Here is a 27,515-nt window from a genome sequence, read left to right as displayed (position 1 = left end):
ATTTTGAACAGTCACTGATGCTCCTGTGTACATAAATGTAAATATGATTGTATGTTGGTTACCTGATAAAAAAAAAGGTTAGGTAGGTTAGAGGCCATATTGCATTAGCCCATTCCATTTTATATCAATTGGAATGTTTATACCTCTGAAATGTGTTTGTATAGGGGAGTGCTGCGGGCTTTATGTGGTTGTTTTAAAGAGTCACATCACTAACATAATTATGTTGATGTTTCTCAATGTCTCAGTGGTATAGGCTAGGCCTATCAGTTTAATTCAGTTGTCTGATAGGCTGTTTGATTATGACCACGCATTTCCTGATCTTCATGCACAATGTAGGCCTTTTCTCACGGTGGAATGATTACAATATATTGCATACAGTGTTTATTTTGTAGTCTTTTAAATAAATAATCAATGTTTCAAAGTTCAGCAACTTTTTTGGGGGGGTCACGTAGACTTATCAGCGTACACCAGTGTACGTGATGACGTACACACAGCGCACTGGTTACTGTGGCTACACGCGAGTAGGTTTCGAATTCACCTGTTGTACTTCGACCAGGAAAAGGCAGAAATTGATCATTGTTTTCAGTCTGCTAGGTTTTTTCATGATTCTTCGAAGCACGCGATAAGAGTTTGGCGTGAATTGGAAATTAGGTTGGTTAGCCTGGACCTACATGGACAAATTAAAAAAAGTTTTGAGTGGACAAGATGGTACTAATAATGACGACAGCAACATATTACAGGTACAAGCCGCTCTCAAGTGCCTAGCCTAGGCTACTGCTTGTTTACTCTCTTTCCTGCTACGTGGGCCTAGTTGATATCGTGTATTAGTTTACAAAGAATAGGCATACGATCTTAACTCGATGTGCTTGCTTGATGGAGCGGTTTCCTGACCATGCACCATGCTAGTTCTAGTACGTTTGATTTAAACGACAAGAGTTAAAATGTTGCACAAAAGCAGTGGGCCTGGGCTGCTGCATCACGATAGAACGTTCTTGTTAGACCAGCTTTTAAAGTAGGCTAGGCCTGTATGCTGTATGTGTGTGGATGGTAGCCTTGCTTTCGCCCTGTATGAAACAAATGTAACTGTTTTAGACTATTGATTTTAAAAAAAATCTTAATTCAGTCTTGGGAGTAGCCTAGGCTGTATTAGCCTATCTAAAACTATTTTCAAGCAGCTGTGGTGGCAAAACAGCACCATATCACCTAACTGGCACTGCCTTGAAAGAACTTTGAAACTGTGGGTGTGACTCTTACAGACCGTAAACGATGCCTCAACCCTGAGCTGGGGCACCCGCGTCAAGGGCTTTGCCATTTGTTTTGTCCTGGGAGTTCTCTGCTCTGTGCTGGTAAGGTGCCACTCAGTAAACTTTTTTCAATTAGTCTGATAATCCATTTATTCTGCTATTTCATTTCATAACGAATGTACAGTTGAGGCCAAAATAATCCTTTGTCTAATACATGAACATTATAATTTCCAAAAATGTGCCTTGTTTATAGGCTACATATGATTACAAAATAGCAAAGACCATATACCCACTACGTTTGATGATAATTTTTTACTCATCCCCTGATTTGTGACAAGAACAGGAAGAGATGACAATTAGCCCCCAGACCATTAATAGTCAATAGTCAATATCTTTATTTGCTTCAACAACTTCTTTGAATAGTCTTTTACTAGGTTGGCACATATCTCTTAAGCACTCTTTAGCTCCAGCTCGTCCAAACTGCATGGATTTTTGCATGGACGAGCTTGCACGTGCCACAGATTCGCAAATGGGGTTAAGGTCCAGCACCTTGATTTTTGTATCCTTTAGGGCGTTTTGGACCACTTTTCACATATGCTTTGGGTTATTATCATGCTGAAGGACCTGGTGGTGACCTACTGTAAGCCTAGACTAAGAGCAGATGCCTTGATGTTATCACTCAAAAGGTCAACGTAATCTTTCTTTTTCATGATCCCATGCACCCAAACAAGGCTCCCTGTGCCTGAGACAGCAAAACAGTCCCATAACACAATAGGGCTCACGCACATGCGTTGCATTCTAGGATTATTGCCGCCATGTTGGTAGCGCACCGAACGTAATAATCCATTTATTCAGATGCAGAAGACAAGAAGCAGAAAATGTATAGTGTTAGCAATTCTTTTCCTTTTGCGCTGTTACACCCCAGTACACAGCAACGTACGACCAAGAAGGCAAAAACTAAGTAACAGGAACACACTAACAGGCGGGAGTAAATCCTTACAAGGTGCATAGTAAATAAGGAGTGAGGCTGCTAATATGGCTGCCCGTGAAGTTTTCACATCACAATCCCAATCCCGAGCCCTATGCTCCCACCACCATGCTTCACTGTGGGAACTGTATTTTTGTGGTTGTAGGCCTTTTTTCGCCAAACATCCATGTGCCCAAACAGCGCCAGTTTAATCTCATCATTAGACCAAAGGACAGTTTTCCAAAACTCATTTTTAGCTTTTCTTGGCCGATGACCTTGGAGGCCTCCACAATTAAAAAGCCCTTGTTACTGTCTTCCTCAAGACTTCAACCCCAGAGGTTTCAAGGTCAGCAGCTATCATTTTGGCGGATGTGCGGGGATGCTTACTAACATTCCTGAGGATTTTTCTCTCTATAGATTGAGATATTTATTTAGCATTTTCATCCACACCTAGGTTTGTTATGCACAAGCTTGGAACTCTTTGTACTTTGTAATGATGCCTTGCGCAGCTGTTCTACGGACTGTGAAGCATCTACAAATTATAGTATAGCCTTTCTCCATATTATAGGCCTCAATGATTTTCTTTCTGAGGTCCAGACAGATTTCCTTCATCTTCAGCATGCCTGTAAGTCTCCTCTCAGACAGGTGTTCCGGTAGGCCTGTTCCTTGAAGTCTTTAGGTAAACAAGCAATGCTGATTGGATGTTCAGGTGTTATCTGGACAGGTGCGGCTTGAAAGGTGACAGGTTGGTCGTATTTAAAAGCAAAAAAATCACATGGGGGCTAATCATTTTGACCACTCCACTTTCCACACAATTTGAGATGAACCATTCCTAATTATAATATAAACACTCCAAAATGCACCATCTACTTACATAATAACACTGGCGAATGTTTGATTTTTAACATTTTATCAGGGATGAAAATTTTAGGGAGAATTTCATAGTAATGTCCAAAATTTTAGGGGGGCTAATAATTTTGGCCTCAAGTATGTGCTCAGGAATGCATCTTTTGGACATTGGACACTTCTTTTTTTGTCACGTATCAGAGAGTGTGCTGATTCACAGTGTGTTGCTCACATACTGGCCTTCTCTCTGAATAAATGGCATTACTTCTGGAACCAAAACTAAACCCGTAGGCTGCTAGCCTGACGAGCCAGACCCACATCAAGATGTAGGGTCTGGACACTCACCGTAGACAGGGCTCAATCGGAGGGGTGGGATAAACAGTTGTCTTTCAAATTCCCTCCCCGCAATAGGATAACGCTAAACGAATCATCTTCTTGTTTTCAAATAACAGGATGCGTTACCGTCGCAACTTCTGGTCGCATGTCAGTCACCATTATGTTAATCCCACCCACCGACTCTATACACGGTTTGATTGGCCCGCTTGTATTTTCCAGTCCTCAGCTCCTTAGCTCTATGGAGCGTTGCTAGACTGCCCCGCCAGCCAAATTACATTTGCTGCCGCTAGGGGCGTCTAGATTTCTAGGCTAGTTGGCTGCTTCACTTCAAGGCAATCTCTTGAGCAGGAGTAGGCAACCTGTGGCCCGAGGGTCACATATGTGGCCCTATTCATGGGTTTCATCAGGTCCCTTTCCACAGGTGTATAAAATCAAGCACCTTGATTGTCAATGCAGAGTGCAGACTGCATGGTGCTTGATTAATACACCTGTGGAAAGGGACCTGATGAAACCCATGAATAGCACCTCTGGCTCCCATGGCTTTCTCTGATGGAAGTTATAAAACATGTCTAACAAACTCATATAGTCAGTAAGCTTCAAACTGTCCCAACGCATTAACAGTTAGTGAAAATATTATACTGTATACTACAGCATAATCATGCAGAGTATATAAGCTTACCATATGATTGAGGCTAATAAAGATAGAGGTTTGTAAACTGATTTCTTTTGAATGGTTCTGATATCTTTGTGGTCCCAGACAAATTTATTTTTTATTTCTGGGTAAAAAAAATGGCCCTTTTGAGAGAAAGGGTTGAGACAATTGCTCCAGAGATGGCCAACATTAATGAAGGGATTTCAACAATGAACATCCATTAGTGATGAATGTGACACAATAATAGTTATGAGAAATTAGTGTATTCTCAGTAGTGTTTCTCTGTTCTTCTCGAAGGGAACATGCCTATTGTGGATTCCGGGTGCAGGGCTGGCTGTATTTGCAGTTTTGTACACTGGTGGAAACTTAGCTTCTCTGGCCAGGTGAGTTCATTTGTGATACAGCATTCAACATTCAAATAAATATACCAAGATATGATATACGGTGTGAGAGTAAGTTCTGAAACCATTTTTAGAGAGTATGCATGTGTGTGCATGTCTAAATACAGTGGTATCAGGCTGTTTGTGATTTTTACAAGTCTTCGATGCTCCTAGTGTGTTTGATGGCGTGCTCTCATTTTCTTTCTTGTTCGACTGCTCTGGTTTCTCTGTGTGTGTGTTGCCGTACAAAACATGTGTTCTTAAACGTATACTGTAGGTCCAGTCTATGATGATGATGGGCTGAATCATGTTGAGCCCTAACATTGGCTTAAGTCATAGAAGATGTCTATGGTGGTTCTATTGTTACTTACATTCTATATTACTGTGCCACAAATTGATCGAAAGTTAGAGTTGTTGCATCTCTGCACAGCTTGGCAACCATTCTACTAGGAGAAATATGCTTTATTATCGCTTGAAATATGCCCACAGTGCAAAAGTACCGTACTTATTTTTGCATGTGAATAGAGCAAGTAACAATGGAGTGGATGCATGCTGATCTGTAGTTTCTCTCAACAACATACATACCTGAACATTCCTCTCAACAAACAACATACTGTACATACCTGAACATTCCACTCGTGTTAGGTACTTCACTAACAGTGTTTTCATCTGTCAGTAAAGGGGATAGAAAAAGGCTTTAATACTTATGGCTATGTTAGTATTGCAGTGGTGTGACTACGTGGTCTGAAGATTGAATTTAAGATTTTAGACCAAAACTGATCCTGACTTCCGGGGGCTAAAAACGCTTTATGAATAAAATGTACTTAGATACTTACACAAAATATAAGTATACAAATACATACTTACTATAGCAGAGTGGGTTCAATATAGGTGAAGACTTACAGTACCTACGTGACGCAGCATGTTAATATTGCATAATTATATTGTATTATGTCCTACTGATATGTGCTGTCTGTGTAGCACAATGTTCCTGATGGGTCCACTTAACCAGCTCAAGAGGATGTGCGAGAAGACTAGGGCACTGGCCACGGCTATTATGCTGGTGAGAGGGACGGGCGCACACACACACACACACACACACACACACACACACACACACACACACACACACACAACCACACACTTGTAAGCATTGTACTTTATCACATATGTCTACCCCCATCTGTTCTTGTCTGCAGACATGTTTCGTACTGACCCTTTGTGCAGCGTTTTGGGTGAGTTAATCAGTCTTTAGAGTTCACCTAAACATCATCTTTACTGACCTTTGACCTATACATACAAATATGACTTTAAATGATCTCTTTCTACATCCATCACTAGTGGAAGAACAACGGCCTTGCTTTGCTCTTCTGCATTCTCCAGTTCTTGGCCTTTGCCTGGTAAGCTGTTACCCCTACTGGCCCCTTTGGTTCCAGTAATGTTGCCTGTAGGTTACTTTTGGTTAGGTTTTTGTTGCCATTTGGTTGAAGCGGAAAGTTTTTGTTACATTCTCTAGATGTTAGCTGTTGGTTACATGTTTGTTCCCTCAATGTTCCCCTAAAGTTCCCTTAACGTTCCCTTGAGAATATTAATTTGGATGTCCCTAAACTAAAAATAAATAAATAATTGAATTGTCGCGACATTTAACTCCTTTTTAGGCTTACATTGACGTCTGCTGTGATATGGGTGATGATGGGTTACTGTGGGAGAGACACAATGTCATTACTACTTGTAATTTATCTATGTATAAATTTCCTCAGATTCACCTTCAACATCACGTGCAATTTTTTCCATCACGGTATTCAGCTGCTGCTCATACTGCACAAATGAATTTGCAGGGGCAGCTCACAATTCCTGATATTATAGCAAATATAACATTCTCTATACTGGTTTCGTCTTATTGGGGGGATCCATTCTTCATTGTCTTCTGGTTATTTATAGCAGACATATTTGGAACAAGGACTCCCTTGCACTCTCAATGCAGGCTTTCTAAAGACAATAAATGAATAAATATTTTAAATATATTATTTAGATCATTATTGTTTTAGATAAAGGCACCTGCTAAAACCTGTTCGTATCCTTAACTTTAACCTTAAGAAGACACAGGAAGCACATAGTTATGCACGATGCATGTCCTTCTGTGTAAAAACATGAACATAACAAGCAGTGTTTGTTTTCCAGATTTATCTACACGGACCAAATATATGCAGACATTTTGTACTGGTGCCTATTTGGCACTGAATAGATAAATGTATTTTAAAAAAAAAACAATAACAACTGCAGCAACAACAGGGGCAATTATGTGTGTAGCTTTTAGCCAAGGCCCATTGTGGTGGGTCAGAGATGGTGCACTGAGACCTGGCAGCCGACCATCTCTTTGTTCCCACATCCCCGTCCTCCTTCACCATGTCCATCAGGAGCACGCTGTATCACGCGCCTGTTCTCAAGACGCTAGCTCACCAGCGCTCCGCTCTTTCCCACGGGCACTATGGCTCTGCTCTCTCATTTCATTTACTGTGGTCAAAGTCACCAGTAGGTCAGCAGAGGAGTGGCCCTGTCATGTGGGAGCATCACTGCCTGGTCATTTGGTTAGCCCAGGCTTGATTCTGTGATGCTAAAAGTCTGCTTAATATTGGTGAGCTTTAGTACAGAGTAGAAGCATGAGAGTGGATAGATCATGCATATGGTATGTTTTATTATTGTGTTTTCTTTTGCTACAGGTACGGTTTGTCCTACATTCCTTTTGCAAGGTGAGAGGTTTGATTACATTTGTAAACTGAATTAATGTGGTTTAAAATGACTAGCTAAAGCCACACATACACTACTATTCTCAGTATATTCTCCTCCATGGGTGAATGCTCTGTGGAACACCTCTGGCTATCTGTTTGGCCATAAATGAGGCATCTGTATTTTTTTTTTTAAATAAATGTCCATTTTACCAGCCCCCACAAACAAAGCCAGCGTGCACAGAGCAGTGGTTTTAATTGAACGGGGTGAGGTGGTCAGAGCTTTCATTCACTCGCAGCCTATGCCTGCTGGCACCGTTGACCACTATGTGGGCGGTTTTGGCTGGCTGGACATACTTGTTTGTGTTTAGTGTTTGTCTATTTATTTGTTTATTTATATGGTTACTGTTTGTTTGTTTGTTTGTTTGTTTGTTGATGTGGTTGGTTGTTTGCAGGGATGCGGTGATGAAGTTGTTCTCTGCATGTTTGAACTGAGCTGGGCCTGAAGGCGTCGAGTGTTTGGTTGGGCAGGATGCTGAGGCCACACCACACACCCCAAACGTCCCAGCTGCCCAACACCACTCTGATGGCCCACGCTGCTGAAGCACCCTCTTACCACCTGGCATGCGCATGTGTGCACACACACACACACCACACACACACACCACACACCGACACACACACACACACACCAAGAGTGCCTCTCCTTCACTGCGCGACTGGACCTATTCCAGAGGTGTGTTGGTGTTAAAACACAAAGCCAGCGTTGTATACACACACAAACACACACACACACACACACACACATACATAAACACATACCTAAGGACACTTAGTGGTGGTCATCTTACAGAGATAGGGGTGAGGGGGGACACAGTGAGAGTGCAGCCAGTCTCAGATGAATGCTACAGGAGCTGCTAGAATGTCTGAAACTTACTTAGTGCTACCTGTATCTCATTGCGACTTAGTCATTTCTGTCCTCCATTTTACATCGACAAGTTAGCTTCAGATTTTAGTTCATTCACAGGCTGTTACTCATGGTCTTTGGTCATTTCTAATACATTGTGTTTTTATATATTGTATATATCCAAAACCTAAAAGCTTCATTGTGATAATGATTTTATTATGTCATTACCATCTGGTAATGTTAATGGGAATGTTACTTGGGAAGTATTTTATTTCAGATGAACATTTCACTTGGTTGGCAGGGTCAATTTGAACAGTTTCTCAGATCTGTATATATATGTGTGTGTGTGTGTGTGTGTGTGTAGGAGTGAGTTACATTTATTAGAGATGCAAAGGTAATCTTTCCTGTTGACTTCCATCATTGTGCTCTTGGTCATTTACATTTCTTGGAAAAGTATAGTGAGTAGTTTGTTATGACTTCATCTCTAACATTCCAGGTCCATCATGTGCAATTCGGGCATATAATTATGTTATGGTATGACCCAATCATTTCAGTGAGACTGAATTAGAATTCATTTGTACATTGTACATTTTGTACTTTTCTTGGTGGAGACCAAAAAATGGGCTAAACACATTTCCTAGATATTTGGTACACATATTCATATTTATATACATGGCTATAATTATATCTACCGGTATGCTGAATCATTTTAATTATGAGTGTGTTTTTGTAATGTATTCGTAATGTTTTTATTTTGCTTCAAATAATTGTTTCAAATATGAACAATGACTGAATTTACTATTTCTGTCAAATGCAAATTGTGTAGATGTTAGAATAGGCAAGACTTTGGTAATTCATGAAAGCTCGTGCAAAGCACATTTTCCTCTCCATTTTCAAACATCCATAGCCTGTTGTTTTATGTCTTAATTGTCACTAGAATCAAATGATCATTTCTGAGTCCAGATTGTGAAGGTGGAAGGGGTCCATATTTTCCATAGTTGACAAGGGCTCTAATATATATTCTTAACTTGATCGTATTAAACATACTTTGTTACACTTGCTGAGAAACATAAGTGTGGATTACTCAATATAATAAATACTTATACTTTGCAAACAAGGTTAAGAGTCAGCATTTTTATTTCCGTTCATCCCATAGTTGATTACGGCGAAACGCGCTCCCGTTTACGCGCTCTGCTGGGTGGCTTTCGAAAGGTCACTGATTGGTGCCTGCGCGTTTAAAGCCTCGGCATGGTTTGTTCATATTTGCTTGTAGATGTCCCCCGAAGAGACCTTTTATGTGCCTTAAGTCTGCAAATCCTCTAATCTCCGTGTCTGAACAGTCAGTGATTAGAAGAATATTGCGGCAGCTGCGAGAGCTTCGGTCTCCAGTTCTTACCTGGGGCGTCTCAGATTTCCTTTTTTTCTCAACAGAAAACCAGAACACAACGTGTGCTTTTCTGTCTCACCTGACTCGCATATTGTGCAAAAGCGTCCTCGATATATGTTCGAATTTAGTGGGTCATTCGTCCTATGCAACTCCGGACCCTTGCTCGAATGTGACTCGTTCGTGCGCAAAGTTACGCGGTAAACAGTATAGGGTGACATGGAGTTTCTTAACCCCTAACCTTCTTTCAGACGTATATGGAATTAGTCGAAATAGCTTTCTTAACATAAAAGTTAGTCTCCTGTGTTGGGGATTATTTTGTATTTTGAATATTCTCATCTCATTTGAAAGTTTGGTACGAAATCCAATGTAGGCTGGTAGCCTATTTTACATCAAACACTTTATTGTGCTGCATTGGTAAAATGGAATGTATCAATTGCTTACTATTTTTGGCCCACATGCTTATCTAAATTACCACCAACTCGTGTTTTTTTTTCTAGATTAGCCGAAAATCACATTGGGATAAATAGTTGTTTTGATTTTAGCCTGCCTCTCTAGTCGCTGTCCAGAGTTCTGAAAAGCGAGACAGGAAGACAAAAAGACACGCTGGGATATTTCGGGAAAGGATGTATTACAGTAACTTGTATAAATTATTGGGGAAAATTTGTGTGCATCTTATGAACATAAACATGTTCTTCCCATTCATGTCCAAAACCAAAGCGAGTTAATAAACTGCAGGAAAATGTGTTTTCATAAATAAACACAAAATCTTTTTTTTTTTTTTAAATAGTAAAATAAAATAAACGTGTTGATCGTAAATGTAAAGTTGCTAAAACATGCGTGGAAGGATAATCATACTGTCAGGAGAAAGTAGCCACATTTTCATGTCGTCCCCCAAGCCTAGTTTTTCTGCTCTGATCACGTGATCATATTGCCCCCCTTCCCGTGGGAGTGAGCGCCAGCGTCTTCCTATTACATATATCTGTGAAAAATGCGACATCTCAGGGAGATGATTATCCTTTTCTACGGCATTACACACCTCTCGCTCATACAAATTGCAATATAATGACAACGACAAGGGGAGCCTAATTTGGCATTGACATCCTAAATTGTTTTTGCGCACAAACGGGATTTAAAGTCAGATTAACGCTTACTTCCTCTCAAGTTACTTTCTTCATGAAGGTTGAGGCAAGTATGGGAGATGGCGGGGCGGGTGGTCGGGCCGGTAGCGCAAACGACTGCTGTATCACCCGGCTGCTCAGCGTTGTCGAGAGCGAACTCCAGGCCGGTCGGGAGAAGGGCGATCCCACAGAGAAGCAGCTGAAGGTGAGCCTGGAGGAGGCTGAGCTCTGGAGGAAATTCAAAGAAGTCACCAACGAAATGATAGTGACTAAGAATGGCAGGTCAGTGTTATTTTGCTTCTTCAACAAATCTCAAAAATGTTGTTCTACAAAACTTTCAAACTCGCTGAAGCCAATCCTTGACACACTAGCAGACTGCAAATATCCCTCCTCATCAGACACGCCGGGGTTGTTTCCAATTATTGTTGATAAATAACAGCATCTGTGCCGAAATACCTTATGATTTCAGAATGTCATGTTCAAGTCAAAGAATGTGCCAAAAGAGAATTTCAGCATACCACCGTTTGTAGATATTTAATTGACTAAAGCAAGTATTTGAAAAGTTTGCAACTGCGAGTCTTTCGGGGATTTTTTTTTATGATAGGTAAAATAAACTCTGCCCTGCCGATACAGGATTGTGTGTTCACAGGCTTGGCTGTTGATTGAATATACAGTATGTGAATACCAGTGGCATCTGAGATTATTAAACTACTCTGAATAGACAGTCTACACATCCTCAGTGACTGCCTACGGAAAACAAACACACTTCAAAAGTCTAATAATTTGGCACTCTAAAAAACTATTGCTCTCAGACTTTTTTTTTCAATAAATTAATTTATTTACGGGATCAATGATTAGCCTTGGCCCTGTTCATTGGACAGTGTGGAGTAATTTATTTGGATGGGGGCTGCTGTGGCGTGCAGCATATTGAAGGGTGTGTTGACCAGCTTGGTGTAGTGAAGGGCCATGGCAGCAGGTGGGTGTCCTTCCATTTGCATGTTTCCCAACAACTGCACTTCAAACTTGTTTTCATCCAAAATAAACGTGAATAATAATAATGCAAACAAAAATCACTAGCAGACACCTCCTCATGAAGTTTCTGCAGGTGCGTTTTGCACGTGTGCTGGTATCTGTGTGTGTGTGTGTGTGTGTGTGTGTGTGTGTGTATGTGTGTGTCTGTGTGTGTATGTGTGTGTCTAGGCTTTGTATGAATGTGCGCTTGTGAGTCCTCTGGCCCTGTATGAATATGTATGTGTGTATGCTGCATATTTGTCATTCACCAAACTCAGTGTGTGTGGAAGATGATCTGTTGTCCTACTCTTGCCCACTCTTGGCTCCCCCCTGCACCCACATCAGGCGCATGTTTCCAGTGCTGAAGGTGAGCGTCTCAGGCCTGGACCCCAACGCCATGTACTCCTTCCTGCTGGACTTCATCCCGGCCGACGGCCACCGCTGGAAGTACGTGAACGGGGAGTGGGTGCCGGCGGGCAAGCCTGAGCCCCACAGCCACAGCTGCGTCTACATCCACCCCGACTCGCCCAACTTTGGGGCCCACTGGATGAAGGCTCCCGTGTCCTTCAGCAAGGTCAAGCTCACCAACAAGCTCAATGGAAATGGCCAGGTGCATCTGCTGGGAAGGGTGTATGTCTGTTTCTGTCTGTCTGTCTGTCTGTCTGTTCATCGGTCTGTCGATCTATCTGTCTGTCTGCCTGTTCCTTTATCTCCACAGACTTGACATTGATGAAGCTTTTTGCTAGGTATTGAGGCATTCCCATTCGCGACCAATGATTGACTATGAACATGTTAGAATCTCTCTCTCTCCCTTTATCTCTCGCCCTTTTCTTCTCTCTCTCTTGTCCGTGTAGGCAGAGACACTGACACAGACTTCACATAACTAAAGCCATCATATGGGCTTGCTCAGAAAGCTGCTGAAATTACCTTACATTGTTCTGTTTTTTCTTTCTTTTCAAATTGTATTTATTGTCTTTGATAACCTTTCAGACTTCGGGAGTACTTGTGGCTTTTAGGAGCCTCGTTCGCAGCCCTTAATCAAGGCCCTTCTCCGGCCTTCAGGGAAAATATCAAGTGTGCATTTACGTACACAATTAGAGCCCAGGCCCCCACTTCACCCATGGAGCCTTTTTGTTCTGGGGAGGGTGGGGGCCTGCATGTAAACAGGAATAAGCATCTCTTAATTGCCCCCCCTTTCCCTATGTTAATGGACTTCCTGCCGTTTAAAGAGAGTGCGCCTCAGTACCTGGTTGCACAGTGCCACTCGCTCGCTTCACTCTTTTTGAGCTGCTTAGCCATCCGGCCGCACACCCCATTCAGACACGGCTCACAGCTCAGTATTTACATGAGGTACCCCTAGCATCTAGCACGTATACCCTCCCTACCTCACCCCACACCTACCTCCATCACCAGCAACTACCCCCCCCCCCCCCCCCAATACCGGTTTAAATGCAGTGTTGGCAAGCAGGAGACTGGAGAGAGTGAGAACTAGCTCCAAATGAAATAATTGCTGTGGTTAGTTGAGCATTATGGTAATTACCCTTGTGTGGCTCTGTGTGTGTGTGTGTGTGTGTGAGAGAGATTCTGTCTGTGCATGTCTGTCTGTGTGTGCATCTATGTAAAATTAATTTCGGCATCAGTCCTTAGGCAAAAAAGGCAACATATTGAAGCATTGGTGGGGAGGGAGGGGGGGGGGGGGGGGGCACAGGGGAAAAAGCCTCGCTTGCTCAGTGCCACGCAGATGAGTGTGTGCTTCTCATCAGCCATTGTGATGTGAAAGGTGAAGTAAAACTCTCAATTAGAATGGAAAACAGTTTGTTTCCTCTCTCTCTCTCTCTCTCCCTCTCTCTATCTCTCCCCCACCCCTCCTGCCTGCGTTCCCATCCTTCTATCTGCATAATTGTTTAATTGGCAGGTGCGTTTCCATCATGTAGGACACACACACACACACACACACACACATACACACACACACACACACACACACATTGCCCACACAGAGTCCTACCATCTCAGCCTTAACACCAAAGAAAATGAGCTTACCTTACAATAGTTGCTAACAGACACACTTATACACAAAAATAGACCAAATCTGTACTTGAAACAGCTGTGTCCTGGTTGACAACTATTGAAGTGCAAGCCTCCGTATTCCCCCAGGCCATTAAGACTTGTAGTCAGTGTGTCATAATCTTGACCACAGGCCAATCTCAAAATTCATTGGGCTGTGAGCTGGGGTTGGTCCGATCTAAACGAACCTCTGTTCCGTTAGGGACGACTTCTCTATTCTCAATTGTGTAAGGCTGTGATCAGACAGGACACATCTTTTGTGATATCCGACTTTGTTGTTGTATGTGGTTTCATATTGGCAGTAAGCGTTTTGTGTGCTACTTACAGTACAGTATGTACCCAGAGCGCCTCACATTATGTGGGCCTGCTGCGCCTTTGTGCTTTTGCAGAGGCGTCCTGAACGCCTCCAATTGAAAAAAGTTCAACTCAAAAGGAGAAAACAGCGTAGCGCGTCCTCTCAGATGGCACGCTAAGAGTGCTTGCTTGTGAGCCACTCACCCAGCTCCCGAGAGGAAGAGCCAGTCAGCATCCACCTGCACACTTACGCTCCACACACCTGCACGCCATCACTGCTGTGTGCCACACTGCTGCACTGCTCTGATGGCGTACTTGCTCTCAGAATTCACTCACTAATTGTATGTTTACATAATTAATTCATACGGAGAGTATTTCTTTATAGTTTTGCTATTCATGCTATTATTTATTACTACTGTATATCATGTTAGTTATGTGACTGAATAATTACTATTCTGATTTTTGTCCTGTTTATTGTTAAATGAAATGTAAATTAATTGATTGATTGATTAATTGATTCTGAACTTCTTTCATCATGAAAAAGTGTGTGTGCTGGTCTATATTTGTATATTAACTGTAATTCTGTTGGTTCTCTCTCTCTCTCTCTCTCTCTCTCTCTGTGTGTGTGTGTGTGTGTGTGTGTGTGTGCTTCAGATAATGCTGAACTCCCTGCATAAGTATGAGCCACAGATCCATATAGTCCGTGTTGGTGGTAACCATCGAATGGTCACCAATATTTCTTTTGTGGACACCCAGTTCATCGCCGTCACTGCCTACCAGAATGAAGAGGTCAGCAACGCCTACAACAACACAAGCAAATAAGATCGATAGAAAGATAGATAAATAGATAGATAAATTTTATTGATCCCAAGGGAAAAACTTTTTTACAAAATGCTAGCCTGAGCCCAGACAAACCTGACTACAGGTAGCCTGATAAACCAGCCTAAATGGATTGGATGTCTAATTTAGTCTGGCCTCGATCAATGGATACAACGGAACATTGTTGATGAGCACAACTCGTTGTCTTTCAAACCGTGTCTGTGCCTATAGGCCAACGCTCCCTCAAAACCCCGCCCCAGAGCCCTCTGCCCCGCCCGCGTTGATTCAAAACACATCTCTGCGTTGTGATTGGTTTAGTTGCCATCTGCCAGATTCAGGGCAGTGTTTTCAAAATGTTCAATGGTCCGAGGCCAGACCCAAATGCAGGCAAAACATTTTGCCGTCCAGCAGTTGGCGCTGGTTTTCCAGGCTAGACTACAGGTCCATGTGGAACCGTTTGTGCCTCCCTGAACTTGAGCAGAGCACATTCAAATTTGCCAACAGGTTCGTCTGGGGTCACCCAGGCTAACAGAATGCCTATTTTCAATTAGGAAGTATGTTAATGATAATGCATAACAGAGGTACTGTAACAAGGGATACTCGACTGCATTAAGAAAAATGACGACTAAATGATCAATCTTCTTCTGACAGATAACAGCTCTGAAGATCAAGCACAATCCTTTTGCAAAGGCTTTTTTGGATGCCAAAGAAAGGTACAGACAGCTACATTTAGATCTCACGGGGTAAACTACAATTGGTTTTCTCTGCTGGAAGCTAGCTCATTTCTTTTCTCTTTATTTGTTTTACAATTTAGACATTCCTCACCAAATAACAAGAGATCAGTATTAAAGAGGGTGTTAAATGTGTTTTTACATTATTTGGGGCATTCCTCTAGGGCAAGTACAGTGTGTTAATCTGTGTAACAACAGGGCGGATAATATCATTGAGGAAAATGCTGAAGGGAAGTTAGTGTGACTATGCGAAATCACAAAACAATTATAGTATCATTATTAAACACTTAAGCGTCCGGTGATATGTGTGAGCAAGGAGCTCGTTGGAGAGATAGTGTGAAGTGTGAGTGTGTGTGTTTGTATGTGAAAGAGAGAGAGGAAGAGAAACACCAGCAATCCAGCTTCTAAGAGTGTCTGAGATAATACACACACACACACACACACACACACACACACACACACACACACACGCGCGCGCACACAAAATTTAAAAAAGCAATGATTCATGGGATTTTAATCACACACATGCATACACATACAAGCATGTGCCCATCAAACAGACAAACACACACACACACACACACACACACACACACACACACACACACACATTCGATTGGAAGACTGTTCAAGCCTAAATCCAGTCACAACCATGTGCTAACACTGTCAGTCATTACCACCATTACCACATTAGAGAAGCATTCCTGCCATCTCCCACAACACATTATACTGCATTCCATCTCATATTTTCATTCGTTTCTGAATATCATTACAACAGCGTTCATAATTACTTTTTCCATTTTACTCAGCTTAGCCCACTTTATTAGAAGCAGCTGTTTAAAATACATTTACTGTAAATCTTCTGCCACGGATAGGGTGGATTGATATCAGTCTGTTGCAAAGACATTGTACTTGACTGGATGTGCTTCTGTCTTCACTGTCCACAGGAACCACCCAAAGGGCATTCTGGAGACGGCTCCTGACAATCAACATGTTGGGATCCCTCACTGTAGGTTATGCAAACATATTTGCCTTGACGTAAACTCTATGTGTGTGTGTGTGCTATTGACTGTTGTGCTATTGAATGTGTTATTGTAGGTGGCTGGTTTATCTCTAATCCGGAGTCCTTGTGCACCTCTGGAGGGGGTAACTTCCCCTACCCCGGGGGCCTGCCTCTCGCCCCGCACCACGGGTACAAGCCCTACCCCAGCCTGCACGGGCACCGCTCAGCCCCCTACCCCTCCACCTACCTCCACCACCGCTCACACTCCTCTGGTGAGACCAGTTCAGCCTGTTTTGCTAGTAATGGATTTTGCCCAGAAGGGTTGCTTTGTTGGATTTTATTTTTGTAATAGGCTTGGTTGTTGATTGGCCATGGTGTGCGAAACCCCCTAATGGCTCTGGGAACTTAACATCTATGAATATATGAAAGAAAAAAAGTGTCTCGTTGACTGCTGTCATTCACCACACTTACAGGGTCAACATCCTCTTATCCATCCACCTTGTCATGTGCTCCAGCTTAGCATATTTGTGCATAACAAACCCATCCTGTTCATTTTTCTTTTCACTAGTAGCTTGAACACGTTATCCATAGGGGGTGTATAGCCAGGACCATGGACAGCTACTTAGCCAAACATGCTAATATTTAGCACTCTAACCGAAGCATTTTAATGGGCAAACTATAGTGGATTGCTGGTAAAAGTATATCTTATCTTATCTTAGACGTAAATGTTTGTAACATCTGATTTTTGCAAAGAAAAGCGTTTTCAGACATCATACAGGTGTGATTATTAAGCACATATTACTCCTCAATAATGAAACAGAAATATGGGTTATATTACCATAACCCCTCATCACGGCCACACTTGTCTGTCCACAGTGTCCATCTCTGAGACTCTGACTCCAGGCCCGCGACAGGTCTTCTCTGGCCATGACAGCTGGGGGGGCGTCTCGGTGTCCCCCTCTGGAGCCCTTGGCGTGTTACCCATCCCACCATCCTCCTCACCCTCCCCTGGACCCAGCAGGTACACGGCCATGCCCCCCACAGGACAAACTTTGCATGGAGGACAGTCAGTCTAATGACTCATGGACAAAGCAGCTGCCTTATCATTTATATAGTATGAACCAGCAACAATGACTATAAAGATAACTGTAACTATAATGACGAAAGCGTCCACTGTTGATGAATATGAATGCTTCAATTTAATGGATTCTGATTATCATTCTCAAAATCACTCTGAAAGTGATCCTCAATGATATCGTTTTTCATGTCAGTATAGTTATCGTTCGTATCGTGAATGGCCCTTTAGCCATGAAGCCATAACAGTATGCAGAATCGCAATCAATGCAGCTTCACAATAATAATGACCTTTTCTTCTCTAGTCAGTACCCCTGCCTCTGGACGGTGAGTGGCTGCAGTGTGTCCTCCAACGCAGCAGGGGGACCAGTGAGCAGCAGCCAAGGCCATGAGGGAAGGGTGGATGGGAATGAGGACTCATCTTCGCCATGCTCCCTACTCCAAGGTCACAGGGCAAGCAGCATTGAAGGGGGCGAAATACCATCAAGCCATGTCAGGCTGGGTGGGCCAGGTTGGTCTTGTGTCTCCACCCACTCATTCTGATTGGTCATGGGTCCTGAGCGTGCACTAGAGAGTGTTTCTCCTGCACTGGATTGGAGGAGCTAATACTGATACAATGATCACGCTTCATTCCCAGACTGATAACTTGTACCTAATGCAAATGTTATCTACAAACACCCATACCAGCCCTGTGTACGTTATTTATTGTCCGGTGCCTGCAGAAGTATGTTCAATATAGTTCTTTTTATGGTGTCTGGTTATTTTCTCACATGGTGAGGCTTCACTTTGACGTGTTGTGATTTGTGCCAGGTGTATCTCATGACTTAAGTAAATATGAATGTACTGCTGAGGTGTTCTCCTAACGTCTCAGGCCACGTTGAGTTGCTTTGGGTCTGCATTACTGTTGATGACCATAAACTTTGGGCAGATCTGGCTGACTCCCATGTATGTGATGATGACCAATATTTGAATGGATGTACATGGCACCACCACCAGCTTGAGACATGCAGACAAACATGCAAAAAGTCTGTAACAAGGGGAGATGTACAAGTACATTACGATATAAACACAGCTTCATCCTGTTGCCTTAAATAATGTTAAATGAAATGGAATGTAAATATTGAAATTATAATTTTGCTTGTGGCTGGAGATCCATATGTGGTGATATTGTTTCATAAAGAAAAAAATAAACGTTTAACAGGACGGATGCTTTTAAAATGTATTATTGGCTTCACAAAAGAAGAGAGATACATTGGTTTCAGATTTCCATTCATTTTAAAGCAAAGGGAAATAAATAACGTTGTCCAATTTCCTGCCCGATGCTTTACATAAAAGCCACCTAGTTTTGAAAAGTCGCAGAAATTAAACACCCACAATAACAAACCCATTGCAAATGAGGAGACCTGTTTATTTGGAAATTTAAGTAAAACTTAGACCGCCATTAGCTCGCCAATAATTGGCTATTGCAGTTACCCAATTAAATGCCACTCCGCCAGTCTCCCACACGCCAGATCCCTGGCACGGCCTCGGCTCTCTCGCTCTCCTCCACCCTGCCTATGCCATCTCCCCCCTCCTGCGCTGCTCAAATGGGGCCTTATTTATGCTCCCCCTGCAAAGCCGTCCATAAAGAGAGTCATTATACCTCCATCATATTTTCCCCCTCTTGAAAATGTTATTTTTAATCATGCGCGCTGAGTGGGACCACTCTGTTGTTTTCACATGTGCGTAATGAAATAATGACTGGCATCCTGTGAATAGGGACCTTGGCACGGGTCCGCAGTGCCCCAGTCACTCACTCACACACACACACACACACACACACACACACACACACACACGCAGACCAACACTCTTTGACAGAGAGAGTTGTTTAACTGTCAGAGAGGTCTTTGCATCTTCAGTTTCACTCTTCACATCAAACCGAGAATGAGACTTTCACACCCTTCCCGTGAGATGCCACAACAGTCCACTACAATCGTTAAGATAAACACAAACAAGCACAAATGTGATATTCCATTCATTTTGTCAGTGCTTTTCCCATTCCTGTGCCCACCGAGTTCTCTTCCAGCATTATAATGACCTAAAAATGGAGTGAGTCCACTGTGCTGGAATTCAAATGACCTGAGTGAACACACACAAACACACATGTAAACTGCCAGGGCGGAGGAGATGTACCCATTCATACCACACACACACACACACACACACACACACACACACACACACACACACACAGAGAGAGAGTGAAGTGTACAATGTCACTCCAAGAGTACAGTCTTGTGGTTGTATGAGTCCTGCAGTCCCTCCTGGTTGGCTGCTGTTCCCCTGAGCCTCCACCTCTTCTCCGCAAGATAAGACCAGCTGGACCGCATCACTTCAGTGCTGCTGCATCCTCGCGTGTCCCGCCCAGGTACAGTCTCGCGACCTCCAAGTCCACCTGGCCAAAGTCATCGTCGTCGCCGTGGATACAGAACAGGTCGGCGTGGGTGGACTCCTCCGTGAGCTTCCTCCACCAGGGCAGGCTGGCCGACTGGACCATGGCACCGTGGCACTGCTTGGCACGCAGGGACACTGGCCCCGAGCGACTGCGGAAGCGCTCACAGTCCTGCGGCGTGGACTCCTTCAAGGAGGGGGCATCTGAGTGGACGGGGGGGGGGGGGGGGGGGGGATGTACAGTAGTGAGAGAACGTTGTGAAAGGCCTAGTTTAGAATAACACAGCCAGATTATGTGAATTTTAAACGTTAAACTATTTTAATGTATTCATTATAATATCTTCTGAATTGGACATTTGACAATTTCATATTGTGACAATAGCACACATTTGATATGAAATAATGTTTTCCAAACAGTAGTATATAGTTTGCCCATCACATTCCATTCAAATGTCATCCATATTACATATCACATTAAAACCGTAAATGGAGATGTGCTATTGTTTGGTGGGGGGTGCTGTTTGTGTCCCTGTGTGTTAGTTTGTTTTGGTTGCTGTTGTGTGTGGCCCAGTGTGTAGCTGTGGTTGGCGTACTGAGTAGCAGCTCCATGTGGGTGTTGATCTGGGCCAGCAGGGCCTGTGTGTGCTGCTCCTCTCCCTGCGCCGCCTCCCTGCTGCTCAGCCACTGGCGCAGCTGCCTCTGGGTGCTGGTGTGGAGCTCCCGACAGTGCTCCTCCGACACGCCACGGGACTACAGAGAGAACAGCTACATCAGGACCACACACACACACACACACACACACCTCCCGACAGTGCTCCTCCGACACGCCACGGGACTACAGAGAGAACAGCTACATCAGGACCACACACACACACACACACACACACCTCCCGACAGTGCTCCTCCGAAACGCCACGGGACTACAGAGAGAACAGCTACATCAGGACCACACACACACACACACACACACACCTCCCGACAGTGCTCCTCCGAAACGCCACGGGACTACAGAGAGAACAGCTACATCAGGACCACACACACACACACACACACACACCTCCCGACAGTACTCCTCCGACACGCCACGGGACTACAGAGAGAACAGCTACATCAGGACCACACACACACACACACACACACACACACACACACACACACACACACACACACACACACACACCTCCCGACAGTGCTCCTCCGAAACGCCACGGGACTACAGAGAGAACAGCTACATCAGGACCACACACACACACACACACACACACCTCCCGACAGTACTCCTCCGACACGCCACGGGACTACAGAGAGAACAGATACATCAGGACCACACACACACACACACACACACACACACACACACACACACACATACTGTACACACACAGCTCCACACAGTGCTCCTCCGACACGCCACGAGACTAAAAGATAGAGCAGGTACATCAGAACCACACACACCCATGAACACAACTCTCGACAATGCTCCTCCAACACACCACAAGAATAAAAGAGAGCAGCTACATCAGGACCACACACACACACACACACACACACAGCTCCCAATAGTACTCCTCCAACAAGCCACACGCCACGAGACTAAAGAGAGAGCATCTACAACAGGGCCACACACACACACACACACACACACACACACACACACACACACACACACAGCTCCCAATAGTACTTCTCCAACAAGCCACACGCCACGAGACTAAAGAGAGAGCATCTACAACAGGGCCACACACACACACACACACACACACACACACACAGCTCCCAATAGTACTCCTCCAACAAGCCACACGCCACGAGACTAAAGAGAGAGCATCTACAACAGGGCCACACACACACACACACACACACACACACACACACACACACACACACACACAGCTCTCGATAGTACTCCTCCAACAAGCCACACGCCACGAGACTAAAGAGAGAGCATCTACAACAGGGCCACACACACACACACACACACACACACACAGCTCTCGACAGTACTCCTCTGACACGCCACGAGTCTAAAGAGAGAGCAGCTACATCAGGACCACACACACACACACACACACAGCTCCCAATAGTGCTTAATAGATGCATATGCATAGTGAATACACACATACACAGAGATCTCTCACAGCACTCAAATACCCCACAATGCTAAAGGAGAAGACATCAGGATACGCAGCAGTGAATGCACACACACACACACACACACACACACACACACACAGCAATGGACTATACCCATTTAGATGCTCTTCCATAGACGCAGAACAGGCTAACTAAGCTCAATGGTGGTGATGAAGCACTCACACAGTACAGGGCGAGGTGGTCGTCCACCTCCTGCTGCAGTTGGGCCCTCCTGGTGTCCGAGGGCTTTCTGAGCCCCATCCAGGGGGTGGCATGAGCCCTGTGGGCACGCCGCCGCTCCAAGAAGCGCAGCACCTGAGGAGGAGTCCACACACACATGCACAGAAGGTGAGAAACTCACTCTCTCTCTCTCTCTCTCTCTAACACACACATAAAAAATCTCTCTCTTGCTCACACACACACACACACATGCAAACACACATATTAAAAAAGCTAAATAAATATTGGATATTATGTAAGGGATAATGTATAGAACGCCGGTCATTATCGGAAGATAATTCCCGACAGGACGGACAGAACCCCGACGCGGAGCGGAGGGGTTTTGCTTCGTACTGAAGGGAATTATCTTCAGATAATGACCGGCGTTCTATACATTATCGCGCTTATTATATGGCTACTTGCCAAAACAAGAAAATCAACTTATCTCAATGTGTCTTTAGCAATGACTTGGCTACCGTTTCGTGGCTTCCGCAACAACTAGCGGAGTGAACCCGTTGCCATTGGCAGCGGTTATTATACCTTCGGAGCGGTCAATATGCAGATATAACGGACCGGTAGAACGTTGAGAGGCCCATTCAAAGTGAATGGGAGCTCCCTCAATATTCTAGAGAGCCATATAATAAGAAAAGATAACACACACGACCCTTACCATGAGACATACAATCTCACAAACAGCCACTGCACTCCGAATCCTAAAAGTCTATTTCCCACATCACGGCTGTAAATCAAGTACTCACGGCTCTCTGGATGGCCACTGCAGCCCTGTGGCGCCTGAGCTGGTATCTGCGCTGCTGCAGGAGCCGTCTCTCCCGGTGGCCCCTCCACACACGCTGGATCAGCAGGGCCGCCTGCCGCTCCACCTCCCCCAGGTAGCGCTCCACCTGGGCTGGGATAGGACAGGGCACAGACAGGACACCGCTGCTTATGGAGCTCCTCAGACACCACCTCTGTATAATGTGGCTCTGTGTAAACTGTGTTCTGAAATCTGTTCAATGTTCTACTTAAACAAATGAAAGATGGGGAAATTGGAAAGTTGAATTCCAATCTTCTGAAAAATTGCTTTTTTTTTGCAAATAAAATACATTTCGTATCGGTATGTTCACCATACCAGCTTGAGAGAGAGAGAGAGAGAGTCTGGGAACCAAACAACCAATTAGACTAGAGCATAATAAGGAGGAAAATGGCCAGGCTGAGAGTTTAGCCAGGACATCAGGGAACCCCTACATCTCAGTGGGTCAGGATCTCAGTTGAACAGCTCATCCAAAACACAAGTAGACAGTGCTGTGCTCCCTGCAGGCAGGATCAGGAGCGCACCATACGGGGACTTGCAGTGCACTTGTGCTGTCGGAATGTTCAGTTAGAATGCACTCATGCACTCAAATGAGCTATTGTGAGTCCAGACGTGTGCTATGAGATAGAGCCGCAGTGATGTGCTACCTGCAGGGAGGATCTCCATGAGCTGCAGCTGCCTCTGGCGGAACAGCCGATTGGCTCTCTGTCTGCGCAGCTGCATGTGCATGCGCAGCTCCTCCTCCGCACGCTTCCTCTCCTGCTGCTCCTCCTCCTTACGTTTCCTCTCCCTAAACACGCGCGCACACACACACACACACACACACACACACACACACACACACACACAAAGTGAACATGTGCCCCAGTTGGTCTGAAAGTTAGACGAGAACACTCACTAAGACGCTACTTTGCTGTTGTAATTGTTCTTTTATTTTTTTGAAGAAAATACAAACAAGACACAGAAACACACATTTCAAGTCAGATTAGATGACATCTCGTTTTGCTTTTGCCAATGAAGTGCTCTCTCCAGTGCTCAAGACCAATAACATTCTTATGAACATGAGCATATGAGGGGACGCAAGTAAGCTTACCTGAAGCTCCTCTGCAGTCTGGTGACGGCTCGTGGGAGTTTCTTCAGTCTCTTTCGTGTCTGGTGGGCCCTCCAGGCAGCCTGGATCACACACGCTGCCCTCTCCTGCTCTGCTGCTGCATCCTTACCCTGACACACACACACACACACACACACACACACACACACACACACACACACACACACAAACAATACAGAAATGAGGACAAGAACAATTAAGTTTTAATTAGACCTACATTCATGACTTCCAAAACCTGTCACTTTCTTGGCATAAAAGCTCCCCAAAACAAAAAAAGGAAAAGCACCGAATGAATAGCAGGTCAATGGCCACCAACTGGTGTGTTGTTGGGGTCTTCGCTGACCTTGGTAGAGGTGCGTCGGAAGGGAGGGGACTTCAGCAGGCTGACAAATCGATCCAGCACGGGGTCGAAGCCTTTGCCTCTCCAGTCTTTCACTGCCAATGCAGCCAGACCTAAACAACCAACCCAGAATACATAATAATGATGTGTCAAAACAGAGGTGAGCGTTCATGGCAAAAGAGTTTTCCCTGAATTTTTCAATTTCAAATTTTCCACCCTAAATCTGTGAACAAAAGTTGAGCAATAAGGCATTCACCACGAATATTCACGTCTGTTTGCTGAATTTGAACACAACTTTGGCTTTAGAATCAACTATCTTAATATACCCCCTCAGGTGAAAGCACAAAAACACAAAACATTTACAATCCTTAATTTACCACAATGTTACAAAACATACTTTGGGCCATCAGATCTTGAAACTTACAATACAGATTTTCTTTGTACTTCACATACATTCAAATTTAAATTAAAGCAACACACCACCATCAGATGTTACAAAAGGTCACTGACCATGATAACGTTTGACAGCAACTTGAATCATTTTGCTATCGTGATTCATGATGTGCATCAGAATCTTCACTGAACTGCGGCCAATAACTGGATTCTGGAAGCAGGACATCTTGTACACGGTGTCATCCATAATGGCAAGCAAAGCCGGGACCCCAATGTCCTCAAAGACTTTGGAGCTGTGGAAAGAAATTAATCTGAAACCCTCCCAGATTTAGCCTCGAACATTCCTCAAAAAGTCTTTCTCTTACTCACACTTACCAGTGCAAAACAAATGGCAAAGTATGATACTCATGATGCCCCCCTATGTTTTTGTTTTTATTGTATATGTGAAGAGTGCTTGCTGTGTAAACTAATAGGTTGATTATAGAAAACAATGCCCCCTACCTTTTCATACCGAGCAGGTCCAACCACAGAGACAGCAAGGCCACAGCCACATCCTCATCCTCAGACAACTGGATGTTCTCATAGTGTTTGGAATTAAGAACTACAAGCAAAATAAATGTCTTTCTCAGAATCCTGGTCCATGGGAAGATCAAATGAAGACAATTCACCAGAGCTTTTCTGATGTAGTGAGATGTGTTTAGTGTTATGATTATTATTTCTACTCATTATAATATTAACAATAATAACAAATAACAACATCACATTTTCATGTAGGCGGACAATAATACCAAGCTCTTGATGAAAATACCCTTTTCTTACCATGTGTAAGAAGATGATGGTGAGCTCTCAGGAGCCAGCTTATGGAGCCCATGATCTTCCGGAACATACGAGCCCTCTCGATTTCACTCTTATCCTTTAAAGGAGAAACCCACACGAATAAACTACTAGATGGTCTTCAAGAATCTCATCTCATGTGGTGAATTTTAATGTCACTTACCCGCAGAGCTTTCATCATAAGTGAGTCCGCGAGCGAGAAAAGGTTCTTCACCACCACTGGCAGAAACTTGTGGAATGCTTTAGATTTCTTGACTCTGCCGATACCGACACAGCATGCACTGTGAAATAGTAATAAAAAAAGAGTTCGATAATCCGTTTCTCTAAAACGAAGCTTCATCATTAACGAGATGCAGAGCCTATGTTACCTTAGAATATCAGCAATCTGTACAGCAGTTTTGTATCCTCCATATGAATTGGTGAAATTGAGCGTCAGAGCCCTTGCACAATAATCCAATATGCCATGGTTAAACAGGTCTTGCTTGAACATCTCCAGTTCCTCTTCAGCTTGCAATGATTGCTTTCCTAAACATTCTGTTATGAAAAGACGATGGGATTAGCCCATATATTGCCAATTGTAGTGCAAAATAGTGATGAGAAAGTGAATCTTCTTCTTACCCGATAACTTCGCCAAAACATCCTCTACTCCAACCTCTGGTTTACTTTTTGTTGCTGTAACCAACGCCTGAATGTCCAGATTCATTTTGTATCCTCAGTATCGTCTTTGGTATCGTTAGCTAACAATAACTAGCTACGTGTCCAATTGTGCGTGTTGTTAAACAATCATTTCTATTTATACCATTATATACCTCACTTAGATGATGTTAAACACCTTAGTCCCGGGCATAACGTGCATATCGTTCACCAAATTGTGTAGCTTTCAGCGCGAGAGCCAAATTGACCACAGAATCTCGAGAAGCTACTGTAATCCCCCTGGCTGGCGCTCGAGTCCAAAGATTCTTGCTCGAGACGCTACCCTGGTTTCTAAAGCAACGGTGACATCATTACTGTGCGACTGTACAGTCGACACATTCACTTGCATTGACATAATAAAGCTTTATTATGTTCACTTGACCATAGATAGAATGGCCATTCTATATATATGCACTTAACTACCCCTTCTAAGCTTTTCCCAATATATGAAAAAAAAAAAAAAATAATAATCCGCAGCAAATATTGTGAAATCGCTTACAATGCGTGTAGATTATCTTGTTGCTTGCACTGAATTCTGAATGAATTCCCTGAATAAAATGGTCACATCAAAGGTTCTTTAGAAAGAGCCCACAGGTTGCACTAATTCAACAAAAAACACACATCTTCAAGAATGTTTTTTTTTATTAAAATTCAATAATTTAAATCAATGATCAAAGACGCACAACACATACACAGACACACAGATAATCTGATAAAAAACACCTGATGTTCTACACTCCTTATCTTCAAGATTTTAAACTTCTATACTATGTACATGTCTGCAAATAGTATCATTTAAAAGAGTCAGCATCGTCATCTCCTTATGTCAACCTGTAGGGTTCTCTGTAGCCTGGCTATGCTTGCATCCAACGCTGCCATGCCTGTGCGGAACACCTCCTCATCACGCGTGTTGAAGGTGGACCAGGAGTTCATGCTCCAGTCTGTGGCTTGGGATTCACAGAAGGTGGAGGTGGAGGAGAGGGAGA

At 43.7% G+C, this 27,515-nt stretch overlaps 5 protein-coding genes across 6 annotated transcripts in view; 3 read left to right on the top strand and 2 right to left on the bottom strand.

Annotated features, from left to right (window-relative positions):
- The window catches only part of LOC134070859 (PI-PLC X domain-containing protein 1-like), a 30,872-nt gene extending 15,737 nt beyond the window's left edge, over positions 1-15,135 (top strand). Inside the window, exon 8 of the mRNA XM_062527335.1 lies at positions 14,861-15,135. The gene's annotated coding sequence lies outside the window, so the exon portion shown is untranslated. The remainder of the gene's footprint in view (positions 1-14,860) is intronic.
- sft2d2b (SFT2 domain containing 2b) lies at positions 507-7,843 on the top strand. The gene is made up of 8 exons (XM_062527831.1): positions 507-740; positions 1,257-1,346; positions 4,343-4,428; positions 5,407-5,488; positions 5,625-5,660; positions 5,767-5,825; positions 7,146-7,175; positions 7,607-7,843. Exons 1-8 carry the CDS (start codon positions 672-674, stop codon positions 7,644-7,646), a joined length of 492 nt encoding a protein of 163 aa, XP_062383815.1. The 5' UTR covers positions 507-671; the 3' UTR covers positions 7,647-7,843.
- Positions 10,637-17,564, top strand: tbx19 (T-box transcription factor 19). Its single transcript, XM_062527598.1, has 7 exons — positions 10,637-10,845; positions 11,920-12,184; positions 14,590-14,724; positions 15,406-15,467; positions 16,433-16,494; positions 16,581-16,760; positions 17,365-17,564. The coding sequence occupies exons 1-7, from the start codon at positions 10,637-10,639 to the stop codon at positions 17,562-17,564; spliced, it is 1,113 nt and encodes a 370-aa protein (XP_062383582.1).
- A 1,321-nt stretch (positions 17,565-18,885) lies between these two features.
- On the bottom strand, positions 18,886-26,762 carry iqcb1 (IQ motif containing B1). The gene is made up of 13 exons (XM_062527794.1): positions 26,455-26,762; positions 26,205-26,370; positions 26,000-26,117; positions 25,822-25,915; positions 25,504-25,603; positions 25,120-25,295; positions 24,613-24,722; positions 24,252-24,379; positions 23,806-23,948; positions 23,106-23,254; positions 22,312-22,443; positions 20,589-20,745; positions 18,886-20,199 (listed from the first exon to the last, which is right to left on the bottom strand). Exons 1-13 carry the CDS (start codon positions 26,537-26,539, stop codon positions 19,934-19,936), a joined length of 1,824 nt encoding a protein of 607 aa, XP_062383778.1. The 5' UTR covers positions 26,540-26,762; the 3' UTR covers positions 18,886-19,933.
- A 397-nt stretch (positions 26,763-27,159) lies between these two features.
- The window catches only part of ccdc14 (coiled-coil domain containing 14), a 7,845-nt gene continuing 7,489 nt past the window's right edge, over positions 27,160-27,515 (bottom strand). For both annotated transcript variants that reach the window (XM_062528454.1, XM_062528455.1), the window contains exon 13: positions 27,160-27,515. This exon is cut by the window's right edge and continues 668 nt beyond it. In XM_062528454.1, coding sequence (XP_062384438.1) covers positions 27,343-27,515 — 173 coding nt within the window. In that variant the 3' untranslated portion in view covers positions 27,160-27,342.

The sequence above is a fragment of the Sardina pilchardus genome, chromosome 23 (assembly GCF_963854185.1).
Source record: "Sardina pilchardus chromosome 23, fSarPil1.1, whole genome shotgun sequence".
In the NCBI taxonomy this organism is placed as follows: Eukaryota; Metazoa; Chordata; class Actinopteri; order Clupeiformes; family Clupeidae; genus Sardina; species Sardina pilchardus.
Note: the sequence above shows the minus strand (reverse complement) of the source record. Positions and strands in the feature narration are given on the sequence as shown.